General features: G+C 38.7%; 1 protein-coding gene across 3 annotated transcripts in view; it reads left to right on the top strand.

The window, feature by feature from the left end:
* The window catches only part of LOC141139315 (cytosolic phospholipase A2 gamma-like), a 55,201-nt gene extending 45,540 nt beyond the window's left edge, over positions 1 to 9,661 (top strand). For 2 of the 3 annotated variants that reach the window (XM_073625306.1, XM_073625308.1), the window contains exons 15-17: positions 6,921 to 7,066; positions 8,750 to 8,909; positions 9,364 to 9,661. In XM_073625306.1, the coding sequence (XP_073481407.1) occupies positions 6,921 to 7,066; positions 8,750 to 8,909; positions 9,364 to 9,599 (542 nt within the window). In that variant the 3' untranslated portion in view covers positions 9,600 to 9,661. The remainder of the gene's footprint in view (positions 1 to 6,920; positions 7,067 to 8,749; positions 8,910 to 9,363) is intronic. The other variant, XR_012243747.1, reaches the window with a different exon arrangement.
* Positions 9,662 to 13,433: the final 3,772 nt, after the last annotated feature.

The raw sequence follows: 13,433 nt of genomic DNA, 5'->3' as shown, positions 1-13,433 counted from the left end.
AAGACAGGATTCGGAAACAATTGCAGTTGGGTTTACCAATTACTAGTAACAGTATATGTATCCAATTTAGAGTGAGTGGAATACAATATACAGGTCACCTATCAGCAATTAATTGTAAATGAAATCTTGTATTGAGGTCAGTTCACAGTTGGATGTTAGGTGTGAAATGTTTTCTGTGTGTGCTTTGTGGGGGGTGTGTGGGAAATGGATCCTCTTTGTGTATAAAGCAATTTTCATGTAAGATAGAGAAGTGGTGAGGAGTGGGAACCATTGAAGGGTGGAGGTGGGTCATATCCTTTGATTAAGAGTTGTACAGAGCAAGGATGTGGGGGGGGGGGTGTGCAAAATAAAGAAAGGGGAAAGGGAGAAGGTAGAAAAAAAGGTTAGGGAAAGAATAGTTAGGAAAGAGGAACAAAAAAAAGGGGGTGAAGAGGGAGGGTGAGAGGGGATAAAGGGATTTTCTTCATTCATCCTGGGAACCAGACCTTGGTTTATAGATTGGCTTAGGAATCCTGTTTCTAGTTGTTCAGGGTTGTCAGATGTGCAGGAACTTTGTATGAAATCATTGAGAATTCTATTCAATTTCTGGTTTATCATTATGCCATTCATCTTCTTAGTACAATTGCTTTTTTTCCAAGCATTTTCTGTCACTTAGTTGGCTCAAAGAAAAATTTGAAGTAACAGATTTTGTTAAGAAATCATCCGTCTGGTTTATTAACTGATAGATGCAATAATGCAACTCATGGGTCTTTACTTGAAGTATAATTAAAGGCAAAACTTTTTTTTTAGTTTTGGATAGAGTTCCCCTTAATTTGCAGGGATTTTATCCGGCTTCCGGTTTGGCTATGAGGTAGGAAGTGAAAAGAAATCTCACCAATGGGACACAGATGGCAAAAAAATAAAATAAAATCTTATAGTGGTTTTAACCCTCCCTTACTCTTTTCAAAATGAAAAAAAAAAGTTTTGCCTATAGTTCTACTTTAAAAAGGAAGTAAACCCTGATGGTTTTACTTCCTCTTTTTCCCCCTGCAAGGTAAAAACATAATGTTGCTCTTACCTGCAATGTCCCCACTGTCCCCGCTGGTGGCCACATCCATCTTCACCCCTCTTCCTTCCAGGGCCATGGACTCTGGCTCTGTGACTGGCCGGAGTTGCGTGACGTCACTCCCGGCATGGGCCCCTTAGAAACGGCACAATCGTACCCTTTCTTCAGTACACATGCGCCAGTGACGTCGGCGCAAGCCAATGACATTGACGCAAGCATATATGGTAAATATCCAGTAAATATTTCCAGTACCTACAGGTAAATCTTATTATAGGCCTACCTGTAGGTTAAAGTGGTAGTAAAGGGTTTACAACCGCTTTAAAAAGACTATGAACTAGACCAACCATTCTCAACCAGGGTTACATGAAACCCTAGGGTTTCCTCAAGAGGTTGCTAGGGGTTCCTTGAGCTGTGCCTGATTTACCTCTCATTTGGTTGGCTTATCCAACTGTTTGACAGCAATAATCTTTTTAGCTGTCAGTAAGGGTGGCATTTTGACCATCATTGTAAGTGGGGCATTTTTCTCACTGCCAGTAATGTAATGAGCATTCTTCCCACTGACCCCAATGAATGAGCAGGGGTTCCCTAAATTCTGAAAATTATTTGAAGGGTTCCTCTGTTGTAAAAAAAGGTTGAGAAAGGCTTAACTAGACCACATACCCTGGACCAGAAACAAGTTAAAAGAGATGTATGGATTTATTTTTTTTCCAGAATCATACTTACTGTACCTAGGTTGATGCAGCATCGGTCCAATGCTGCATCTGTCCCCCGATGGCCCTAACACTGAGAACCGAGCGATCAAACACTGCCGATCGCTCATTTTTCAGAGATTTCTGAGCAGAGTAATCAAACTAAATCAATCAGCGCAATCCCTGTGTAAAAATATATTGAATAATCAAGCAGCTGCTATCACTAAAAGTGCTTTCACTACACCCAAAATAATCAACAAAATCAAAATAAGTGCTGTGCTACTTAATATGTAATAAACCAAAAAAATACAAAATTGTCACACTAGTAATAATGTAATCATAACCTTATCGCCACAATATTACAAACAAATCCATTAAAAAGTCCATAAAATCAGTAAAGTGACTCTGTGTCTAAAAAAATCTTGATGTGACCAATCCACCTGGAAAAAAGTGCAACAAAATGAAGATCTGTGCTCTCCTCTACCTCTGTGCAATAGCTGCTCACCTCATATGCTGACCCCTGTGTTACCAGCGGGTCAACAACAGCAGCTCCCCACTGGGGATGATAAATGCCTATGATGTGATGTCAGCGCTCCAGCCTTCTAACAATCACATATCATATGGTAGGCTCTGACGTCACATCGTGGCCATCTTCCTTGCGCAACCTCACTGGTACCATGCATGTCCAGCTCGCACTGCTTATAGTGCCATCGTTGTGAGTTTTATACTTGCTTTTATGAGAAATAAATATTTTAATTATACAGAGAGCACTAGAATTTGCTATCTTTTCTTTATTTATCCAAGAGTTCACGAGGCTCTTAGAGCCTACCATAGGATATGTGACTGGTAGGCATTCATCATCCCCAGATGTTTACCCGCTGGTAACACAGGGAAAGATATCAGTGATTATTTCACGGTGCCAACATCCAAATATGTAAATACAAAATGAGAGGGGTTCCCTTGGGGTAGGACTTTAACGGCACTTAGATAAATGTCACAAATCAATATAGTAATAGAAATTGCATATATTTTATTAGAAATATATAGATAAAAAACATGTGTATATACATGACAGTCACTACTGATGATGCAATAGTTACAAATGGATGGTATGTAGAAGTTACTGTATCAAGGGTGAAGAATAACTTCTACATACCGCCCCTTTGTAACTATTGCATCATCAGTAGTGGCTGTCATGTATACTCCATTACACATGTTTTTATCTATGTATTTCTAATAACATATATGCAATTTCTTCTACTATATTCATTTGTGACATTTATCTAAGTGCCGTTAAAGTCCTACCCCATGGGGAACCCCTCTTTTTGTATTCGCTGGTAACATAGGGGTCAGCATATGAGGTGAGCGGCTATTGCATACAGGTGAAGGAGAGCACAGATTTTCATTTTGTTGCACTTTCGGGTGGATCGGTCATATCAAGATTTTTTAGACATTGAGTCACTTTACTAATCTTATGGACTTTTTTTATGGACTTGTGTGTAATATTGTGGTGATAAGGTTATGATTGCATTATTATTAGTGTGAAAATTTTGTATTTTTTGGTTTATTATATATTAAGTAGCGCAGCACTTATTTTGATTTTGTTGATTTCTGAGCAGAGAGCTGGTGACTGTCAGTCACCGGCTCTCTGCTCTGCTCCCCCGCGCTCACTGGATCGTGGAGTGGTTAGAAGTGGCTGGTTCAGGATTTCAAAGGCTCACTGAGAGGCTGAGCCAGGTGGTGGTCCAGGCATGTGGACGGATCCTGACCATATGGTCGCGATCTTGACCGAGCCTGGACCGGCTCTGTCAGCCAACAGTGGGCTTCAGCCGTATGAACTGCACTCCTGTGATCCTTAGGAGAAGTACAGCTAAACTAGCTTTGGCTGTACTTCTCCTTTAATTGTGGGCAGGTCAACCAAATGTATAGTGTAGTGCCCCTGAGCAGGACAACCATGGAAGCAGGTTTTAGGGTAGAGGGGGGTGCATGGGCAACTCTAGTGGGTACTAAATACCAGTCCATCATCACTTTGTAAGTAGATATGAGAGTTAGAATATTAATGTAACATTTAGCAATAGTCAAATGGTTTCCTATTCCTCCCATGCCTTAGATGTAGCCAGATGAATTTCCCATTTCTGGACATAGGCGTATGTGTGGATTCTAAAACAGTTAAAGTGAGCATCTGATATACTGTTGCTACAATTCTACACAGATATTCTCATAAGAGGAAAATAGAAGGAATGTTGGGTTCGATTTAATGAGTTTAGTTTGCCAGTGTCTGGGTTAAAGTGTTTGGTATTGGATATATGGTATTTATCTTTTAATTCTTGAAAGCCATAGATGCCTTTAGGAATGAGTATTTTTTTTTGGAACCGTCAGGTCCACCAGGAAAATGCATAAAGGTTTTTGAAACCAGGGAGGAAATGTGAATTATGCCAAAAGTGCCAGAGGTGCTTAAGGTGGAAGATTTGTGATGATTAGTTTACTGGAAAATTAGATTTTTTTCATATGTAAGGAATTTCCCTTCAAAAGTCTTAGAAGGGTAGGTCTATCTGAGGGGAGAGTCCACAGCAAGGAGCTTAAGAGGATTGGGTGTCAAGTACTTTTAGACAACTCTGAAGCAGTACATCTAGCGGTACGTGGATTTACGTCAGGTGTGCTATTTGTGAGTTATAGTAGTAGTAGTCAGAGACTCATAGGCTGCCTTTTAGTTTGTGTGCTATAAGTGTTCTTTTGGCAATTTGCAGATACAGTGCCTTGCAAAAGTATTCACCCCACTTGGCTTTTTACCTATTTTGTTACATTACAGCCTTTAGTTCAATATTTTTTTAATCTGAATTATATGTGATTGATCAGAACACAATAGTCTAAGTTGGTGAAGTAAAATTAGAAAAATATATACAAAGAACTATTTTTCAGAAATAAAAAAATGTTAATTGGCATGTGCGTATGTATTCACCCCCTTTGTTATGAAGCCCATAAAAAGCTCTGGTGCAACCAATTACCTTCAGAAGTCACATAATTAGTATCCACCTGTGTGCAATCTAAGTGTCACATGATCTGTCATTACATATACACACAGCTTTTTGAAAGGCCCCAGAGGCTGCAACACCTAAGCAAGAGGCACCACTAAACAAACACTACCATGAAAACCAAGAAACTCTCCAAACAAGTAAGGGACAATGTTGTTGAGAAGTACAAGTCAGGGTTAGGTTGGAAAAAAATATCCAAATCTTTGATAATCCCTAGGAGCACCATCAAATCTATCATAAACAAATGGAAAGAACATGGCACAACAGCAAATCTGCCAAGAGAAGGCCGCACACAAAAACTCATGGACCAGGCAAGTAGGGCATTAATCAGAGGGGCAGCACAGAGACCTAAGGTAACCCTGGAGGATCTGCAGAGTTCCACAGCAGAGACTGGAGTGTCTGTACGTAGGACGACAATAAGCCGTACGCTCCATAGAGTTGGGCTTTATGGCAGAGTGGCCAGAAGAAAGCCATTACTTTCAGCAAAAAAACAAAATGGCACGTTTTGAGTTTGTGAAAAGGCATGCAGGAGACTACCAAAATGTATAGAGGAAGGTGCTCTGGTCTGATGAGACTAGAATTTAACTTTTTGGCCATCAAAGAAAATGCTATGTCTGGCACAAACCCAACACATCACCCAAAGAACACCATCCCCACAGTGAAACATGGTGGTGGCAGCATCATGATGTTTGGATGTTTTTCAGCAGTAGAGACTGGGAAACTGGTCAGAGTTGAGGAAAAGATGGATTGTGCTAAATACAGGGATATTCTTGAGCAAAACCTGTACCACTCTGTGTGTGATTTGAGGCTGGGATGGAGGTTCACCTTCCAGCAGGACAATGACCCCAAACACACTGCTAAAGCAACATTTGAGTGGTTTAAGGGGAAACATGTAAATGTGTTGGAATGGCCTAGTCAAAGCCCAGACCTCAATCCAATAGAAAATCTGTGGTCAGACTTAAAGATTGCTGTCCACAAGCGCAAACCATCCAACTTGAAGGAGCTGGAGCAGTTTTGCAAGAAGGAATGGGCAAAAATCCCAGTGGTAAGATGTGGCAAGCTCATAGAGACTTATCCAACGCGACTTGGAGCTGTGATAGCCACAAAAGGTGGCTGTACAAAGTATTGACTTTAGGGGGGTGAATAGTTATGCACATTGACTTTTTCTGTTGTTTTGTCCTATTTGTTGTTTGCTTCACAATAAAAAAAAACATGTCTTCAAAGTTCCAACCTTCCAATTCCAGGTTGTGAGGCAACAAAACACCAAAAATGCCAAGGGGTGTGAATACTTTTGCAAGGCACTGTATGTATCTTTTCAATATGAAGCAAAGAACTAGTCTATGCATAGTGTGAAAGTTGTGGGAGGGGACAAGAACTTGAAGGACATAGAAATAATTATTAACTTGGGGAAAAGGGACAACGTTCTACTACTACTTCCTGTCAGGAATGTGCTATCTTTCTTATAAAGTAATGTCTACAATTAGGACAAATCGTAAACGGGTTGGGTGGGACAAATCTTACCAACTCGTCCTGTATATACTACATCTAAAATGTGGAATAATTAGCCCCGTCTCTAGAGCTGCATTATGCATGCGTCTAGTCTGATCATTTGTGTCATGCCACGCAGATGGGCAGGACTCCGTGGCAAAAAGCCATCTTTAGTTAAGTATTCTTGTTATATTTTATTTCATTATTACATTTGTTATCTGTATCTGTCATTATTTAATTAAATGTTATACTTACAAGTGTTTGTGTGATCTCTCTTTGCACATCTCGAATACAACCCCAAAAATGTAAACTATCTCGTAACTGTGATATAACACTGGTGACCTTAAAGCGACTGTGTCTTCACCCCCAAAACTTGGCCAAAGCAGTTTGCTTGAAATTAAGAGATTTTATATTTACCTCCCTCAAGACTCGTTTCTCCTGCCTGTTTAAGCCTCCAACACTTCCAGGAGTGTCAGATGCCTGTGTCTATGATGCCATCTTCTGGCCTTAGCATCACAACATCTGTAGTGATGTAGGGGTCAGAGGAGGGAATTCCAACCCACAGTGAAGGACATGTGCAAATTTTTAAAAACATAATTGATTAAATTGAATTGACTTGACTATACTTTATGTGTTTTATATGTTTTTATATATTAATTATCTTAGGTAATATCCCCCTCTCCAGTAAAAAGCACATCTCTTTAGTTGATGCTGGCTTGGATATCAATATTGCATTTCCACTAATGTTACCTCCCCATCGCAACACAGACCTCATACTGTCTTTTGACTTCAGTGAAGGAGATCCTTTCGAGGTAACCATACTCATTTTAATGCAGCACATTCTGGGATAGAAGTTTATGGTGTCATGATTTTGGCTGCTGGTAGATTTTGGTGTTGGGCTTCTGCCATTTGTTCCTGGCACTGGTATTTTTAGGTGTTGGGCTTTTGGCATTGGTTCCTGCCACTGGTAGTTTTTGGTTGTGGGCTTTTGGCATTGGTTTCTGCCACTGGTAGTGTTTGGTGTTGGGCTTTCAGTATTGGTTCCTGACGCTGGTAGATTTTGTTATTTCAGCGCTGATAACAAAAGCATGCACAAACATCTGCCATCTCTAACTTATTGCTGACAGTTATCCTGAGCCTAACACATAACCTAAACCCCTCCTAACTCTGAACCCGCACCACACCACGTCAGGTTTTTATTGCTGTCTGTTTTCCCAATAGGGAGATTTATCCTTCTTGTGTCCTGTCAACTGGTCTAGAAAGCAATGGGAACGTTTTTCCGCTGTCACCAAAACAGGCATAAAAGTGACATATCCCACTGGGACACCTTTTATGATAATGGTCTAAGAAGGGATTTTATATTTAACTTTAAAAGATTTTCACTCATTTCTTTTTGTGTCTTTGGCATATGAAGTGAAGGAAAATCTCCTCAATGTAATTTGAACAGCAAAGCAAACTGGACAGGGTTCTTAAATATAAACTTCTCTATCCAAAACGAAAAAAAAAAAAAGTTTTGGCATTTCGTGCAATTTAAAGTAGATATGCAGCCAAAAGTTTTGAGAAAGAATTGAGGGGAAATCTCACAATAAGGGGAAATAGCAAGAAAAGTTGAAGATTTCCCCTCTATTGATTTTCTGGTGACCAACTGAAAAATACTGAATTTCTTACTTTAATTTTTCTCCTAGTGCCAATGGTGAATCAGACAATGATAAAAATCAAACATGGGTTCTAACCTTTCCATACTCCAGCATTTTCACTTTAAACACACTTAAAAAGACAATAAGCTCTGACTTAAGAAAAATCTATTTAAAAAAGAAGTATGGGTTTGGGCTTTTTTGCAGTTTTATACTTACCTCGGTCCGATGATGCATATGTCCCCAGGTGACTCTGCACTGAGAACCGAGCGATCGAACACTGACAATCGCTCGGTTTTGACAACTCTGTGAGCAGAGAGCTGCTGACTGTCAGACACAGCTCTGTGCTCTGCTCCCTCCTCGCTCATTGGAGTGCTGGGCTGTGGAGGGGACGGAGGGGCCAGCTCAGGCTCTCAGTGTCTTGCCGGGAGGCTGAGCCTGGTGTCGCTTCAGGCACCTGGCAGGTCCCGACTTCCATTGTCGTGATGACGTGGTGCCTGGACCGACCTCTGTGACACATACATGTGTATATATATATATATATATATATATATATATATATATATATATATATATAATTTAAATGTATGCCCAAAGAGGAACTTAGATTTTTAAAGGGCTCATCAGCCTAACTGACCTATAATAGATACAAAATACCCAATGGGGATACAGGCATCACTAATACCCTGAGAGGGTTCTAACCCTCCATCTCATCCAAAATTAAAAAAGAAAGTTTTGCCTTTAGATGTGCTTCATTCTAATCCTTGATGCACTAAACCAATGGACAGTGCCGGGGATGTCTAAAATGTATTCAGTGTGCTATAACAGAAATATTACAGAATTGACTTTTTGTTGAATCAGACACTGAAAAAAACAGCCGAACAATTTCCCTTTCCGAAAATAACTATAGAAGATAAGGATGTGAAGATTCCATCAAAAAGCTGCTACATTTTTGAGGGAGATGGTGACGGGATACCTGATGTGATGTATTTCCCACTTTTCAACAACCAAACATCTGAAGGTCAGTTTCCACCTAAAGAGAGCTCTGTAGTTCATTTCTAAGGCCTCATTCACATGGACAATGGCATACTGTACATAATTTTTATAAAACAATGTTATTACAGGTACTTTTATAAATGCCATTAATTTACACAGCACTTAACAAATAAATTGTACATTCCCATCAGTCCCTGCCCTCAAGGAGCTTCCAATCTAAGGTCCCTAACAATTATACATACACATACTAAGGCCAATTTTGACAGGAGCCAGTAATCTACCCATGCTTTAACAAAGCCATGGCTGTGCATGGTCCCAAAAGAGCATACCATACATACATCTAGTTTCACAATTTGTATTATTTAACCCTCAGAAGTGCAACCTGCTTACCATTGTTAAACTCTCAACCATAGAGATGGTAAGTAACATTGATAACCCAGATAATACACCATAGGTAAACACATTTCCTTTGCTTGCAGGAAAAGTAGATGAAATGAGGGAGAAGTATGCCACCATCCACATCTCCTATGATGAGTCTCAGGTGAAAGAACTCCTAGAGGTATCGAAGAATAATGTGGAAAAGAACTACACTCAGATACGAGAGAAAATAAAGCAATGTGTTCAGAGATGTAACCTGAGGAGGGCAGGGGAGGCAGCTGCCTATGGTGTAATGAATACAGGGGGAGCAATGGAAGAAAAAAGTAAAGATAATTAAAAAGTCTGTGTGTTTCTGTTCTGCCTGTGGTTTACAAATAAATGGGATTTTAGCCAAGTAAATTTGGGCATTTTTTTATTGCATTCTGTTCTGCAAGCTTTGCTACTGTATATCTCTCATAAATCATTTGCCATACTTTGTACTTCTAAATGGCAACTACACATAAAAGCGATATTTCACTGAGTGTTTACGTTAGAAAGCATGGGTAGAATGAATATGGATTCAGGTATGCAGTCCAAGGCCAATCCTAAAATAGTGCCATATGGACTTACCAGCAGTGACCAATCAAAATGATATATTGCCAGTAATGTCAGATGGCTGACAGATGATGTCTGATTTTTTTTGCTTTGGATGATCAGGAGTACAGTGGCAGTGGTGGTGCCATTTGTAACATTAACTTTAAAAAAGGTCACCACTCCTTGTAAAATTTAGCTCTTTTACATGACATGCCTAGCCAAAGAGTGCCTACATGCCCTCGAAATATGACTTTGGTGATTTTGATTATGCAGGAAGAGAGCTAAACTTTACATGTCTTCTGGCCTTTTCTTGTGCTCAGTGGTGTGACTATAGCCATAGCAGCAGGTATAACTGTGAGCAATGAAAAATATTCAGTTTCAGCTTGCATTCAAGTGAGTCTGTTTACAGCAGTATCTACTGATGAAAACAACTGAATTTAAATTGATCTAAAAAAAATAGAGACAGGAAATTCCAGGCACAAATCTGTTGCACATTTTACTGTGAGTCATACCTTCAGTAAACCCTCTTCATCTTCATACACACCAGACACCCACTAATCATAACATCGATGAGGACAATTCATCGAGATTATTGTGTATCTGAACCTACACATACAGACACTCAAGGAGATGCAACAATGGAGTGAAAAGCACGGTAATCCAAAGCAAAAAAAAAAAAATCAGACATCATCTGTCAGCCATCTGACATTACCGGTAATATATAATTTTGATTGGTCACTGCTGGTAAGTCCATATGGCACTATTTAAGGATTGGCCTTGGACTGCATACCTGAATCCATATTCATTCTATCCATGGTTTCTAATGTAAACACTCAGTGAAATATCACTTTTATGTGTAGTTGCCATTTAGAAGTACAAAGTATGGCAAATGATTTATTGGAAGTCTGTGGCCCTGAGCATGTCAATCAGAAATAAGTAGAGCGTATAATATAAACCTAGGGAAGTACATAAGTGGTTTGTATATGTAAATTATACTTCAGCTATCTATCTATCTATCTATCGCTACGGTATGTAAGTAAGGTATGAATATTTCAGTAGTGCCTTTTGAGGTGGGGTGGAGGTAAAATGAGATGACCCCAATGGCTATTAGGAACCTTTGCAACATAAAAGAGTGGGATTATTTGTGAAATTGTCATGTAAGGGGGCACACAATTGGCTAGATGTTGGAGCCAAACTGCAAGTCCCTGCCTGTTTCTTCTTGAATAGGACAGCTACCCATTTATTGTAGATGGAACCCTTCACCATATTGTGTCACGCTACTGGCCATAGCCCCATTCACGACATTTCTGGCCATTGGCCTTAATATTTAGGAATAAAGAAATGTCCACACAAAATGCATTTTCCACACTTCACTGTAACTTTGCAGGATTTCTGTGACATCTGAAATCACATTCACAAACTAACAGAATTCTTCTGAATGGAAAGCTATATATAGGAGTAGACATTCTGTAGTTGTCATATAGGTGCAGAAAATGAGCACATACTTTTGTAAACCATCTTTCCTTAGCATCTTCTCTCCTTGGGAGCACCACAGAGTTGTGACCACTTCCCTCATGTAAGTCCATAGTATTCAGCTTCCTTCACCAAGTAGAATCAAGGCACCTTCATTTTTATATCAGTCTCTCCCAATGTCCATTATATAGCTCTGCCCAGCCGTGCTGTACAACCTAGCCTGGGATTTCAGCCTATAGAAGGCCCTTAGGTCAGCAGCCGAATACATCCTAGCAGCTCTGGAGTTTTTAGGACTTTAGTTTGGTTGCAAAGTTGAATACACACACATATATATATATATATATATATATATATATATATATACACACACACACACACACACACACATTTTATTTCCTTGTTTTTTTCCTTGTCAAAAGAAGTTTATTGAGTATACAATATTATAAAGATACATAAAGTAAGTTTACAAGGATCTATAAAGTAAGCTCATTGTTTTACAGTAGGGATTATATAGGTAAATATCATGAAATTTCAAATATTAAACATTGGGTTCACGTAAACCTAAATTAAAGATATATATCATTTCCTTAGTTACTTTTGTAGGTATTTAAATGATTTATACCTACTATACATATTGTTTACAGGTAGAGTGTATATAGGTCAAATAAATTCTGATAATGAGCTTTAATCGTAAGGTGGAGAAAAGGAAAGAGAAAGAAGAAAAAGGGTAGAAAGGCAGAGGTATGGTCCACAAGGTTGTCCCGCTCGTCAGTTTATTATTCTTTTTAGTTCTCTTTGAAGCCTTAGAATGGGTGTCTCTGTAAGTCATTTAATCTGTTACCATGGCAACAGGACAGAGTCATTGAAATTTGACAGGAACTGTTGTTTTATCCAAGGATACCAAAGTTTTTCAAATTTTGGAATTTGATTTTGATCGATGGCTACCATCTTAGCATGGGACATTGTATTATTCATTCTGTGAATTAATAAATAATGATATTTGAAGCGCTTCACAATGTGCATGAAAATGAATATATAAGAATAAATATAAATAGTCAAAAAACACATTGGTACTATCAATGAGCACCTTAATTAAGCAAGTGTTTTTAAACAGCTTTGCTAGTGATCAAAAGCTCTATACCAATCAGGATTCTACACCTGTATAATTGAACCTTCTGAATACATCCCTATATATTTATTTTTATGTGGATTTTTTATGTGAATTTTTTACACATTTGGTGTCACTAATTTTTAATAATTTTACACTATTTTGATTGCTGGATTTTATAGGAATTTTTACTCACCGCTGGATTTATTTGACTATTTATATTTATTCTTATATATTCATTTTCATGCACATTGTGAAGCGCTTCAAATATCATTATTTATTCTTTTTAAGTGACTCTGAAAACACTCTCTTTTGATAGCAGCCTCACTTGGTTTTATGTGTAATTATCAGCTATTTAGCATCACAGCGCTTTGTGTTTTATATATATTCATTCTGTGAATTGTTTCTGCTAGTACCAACGTAGGAGATTTCCATGCCTTGGCCACTGTTTGTTTTGCAGCCGTTATTAGTTGGATCATAAGTTTGAATTGAGAGAGTGTTAACCATTCCGGTTTTAGATTAAGTAAAGTTATATATGGATCTGGTTGTATTATTTTTTAAAATATTTTAGATGCAATCACGAAGACTTCCTTCCAGAAGGTTTGGATTACTGGGCACGTCCACCATATGTGTAAATGTGTGCCTATTTCTGGGCATCCTCGAAAACAAAGAGCTGAGGTATTAGGTGAATATTTTGCCACTCTAGCGGGTACAAGGTACCAGCGAGTTAGGACTTTATAATTTGTCTCCAGTGCTAAGATGTTGGGTGAAGATGACTTAGATGTGAGCCATATGTTAGACCAGTCCGTGTCTTCTAAAGTTCGTCCCAGGTCCTCCTCCCACCTCTGAACGTAAGAGGGTCTATTAAGATTTGCTACCCCATATAATTGATTATAAAGTGATGAAATTGTACCTTTAGCAAATGGATCTTTTGTACATATTAATTCAAAAATGGATAATTGGGATAATGGTGTATCCTCCTTTAGGAATGGTGTATAGAAATTTTTGATTTGGAGA

Source organism: Aquarana catesbeiana, linkage group LG04 (assembly GCF_042186555.1).
Source record: "Aquarana catesbeiana isolate 2022-GZ linkage group LG04, ASM4218655v1, whole genome shotgun sequence".
Classification (NCBI taxonomy): Eukaryota; Metazoa; Chordata; class Amphibia; order Anura; family Ranidae; genus Aquarana; species Aquarana catesbeiana.
Note: the sequence above shows the minus strand (reverse complement) of the source record. Positions and strands in the feature narration are given on the sequence as shown.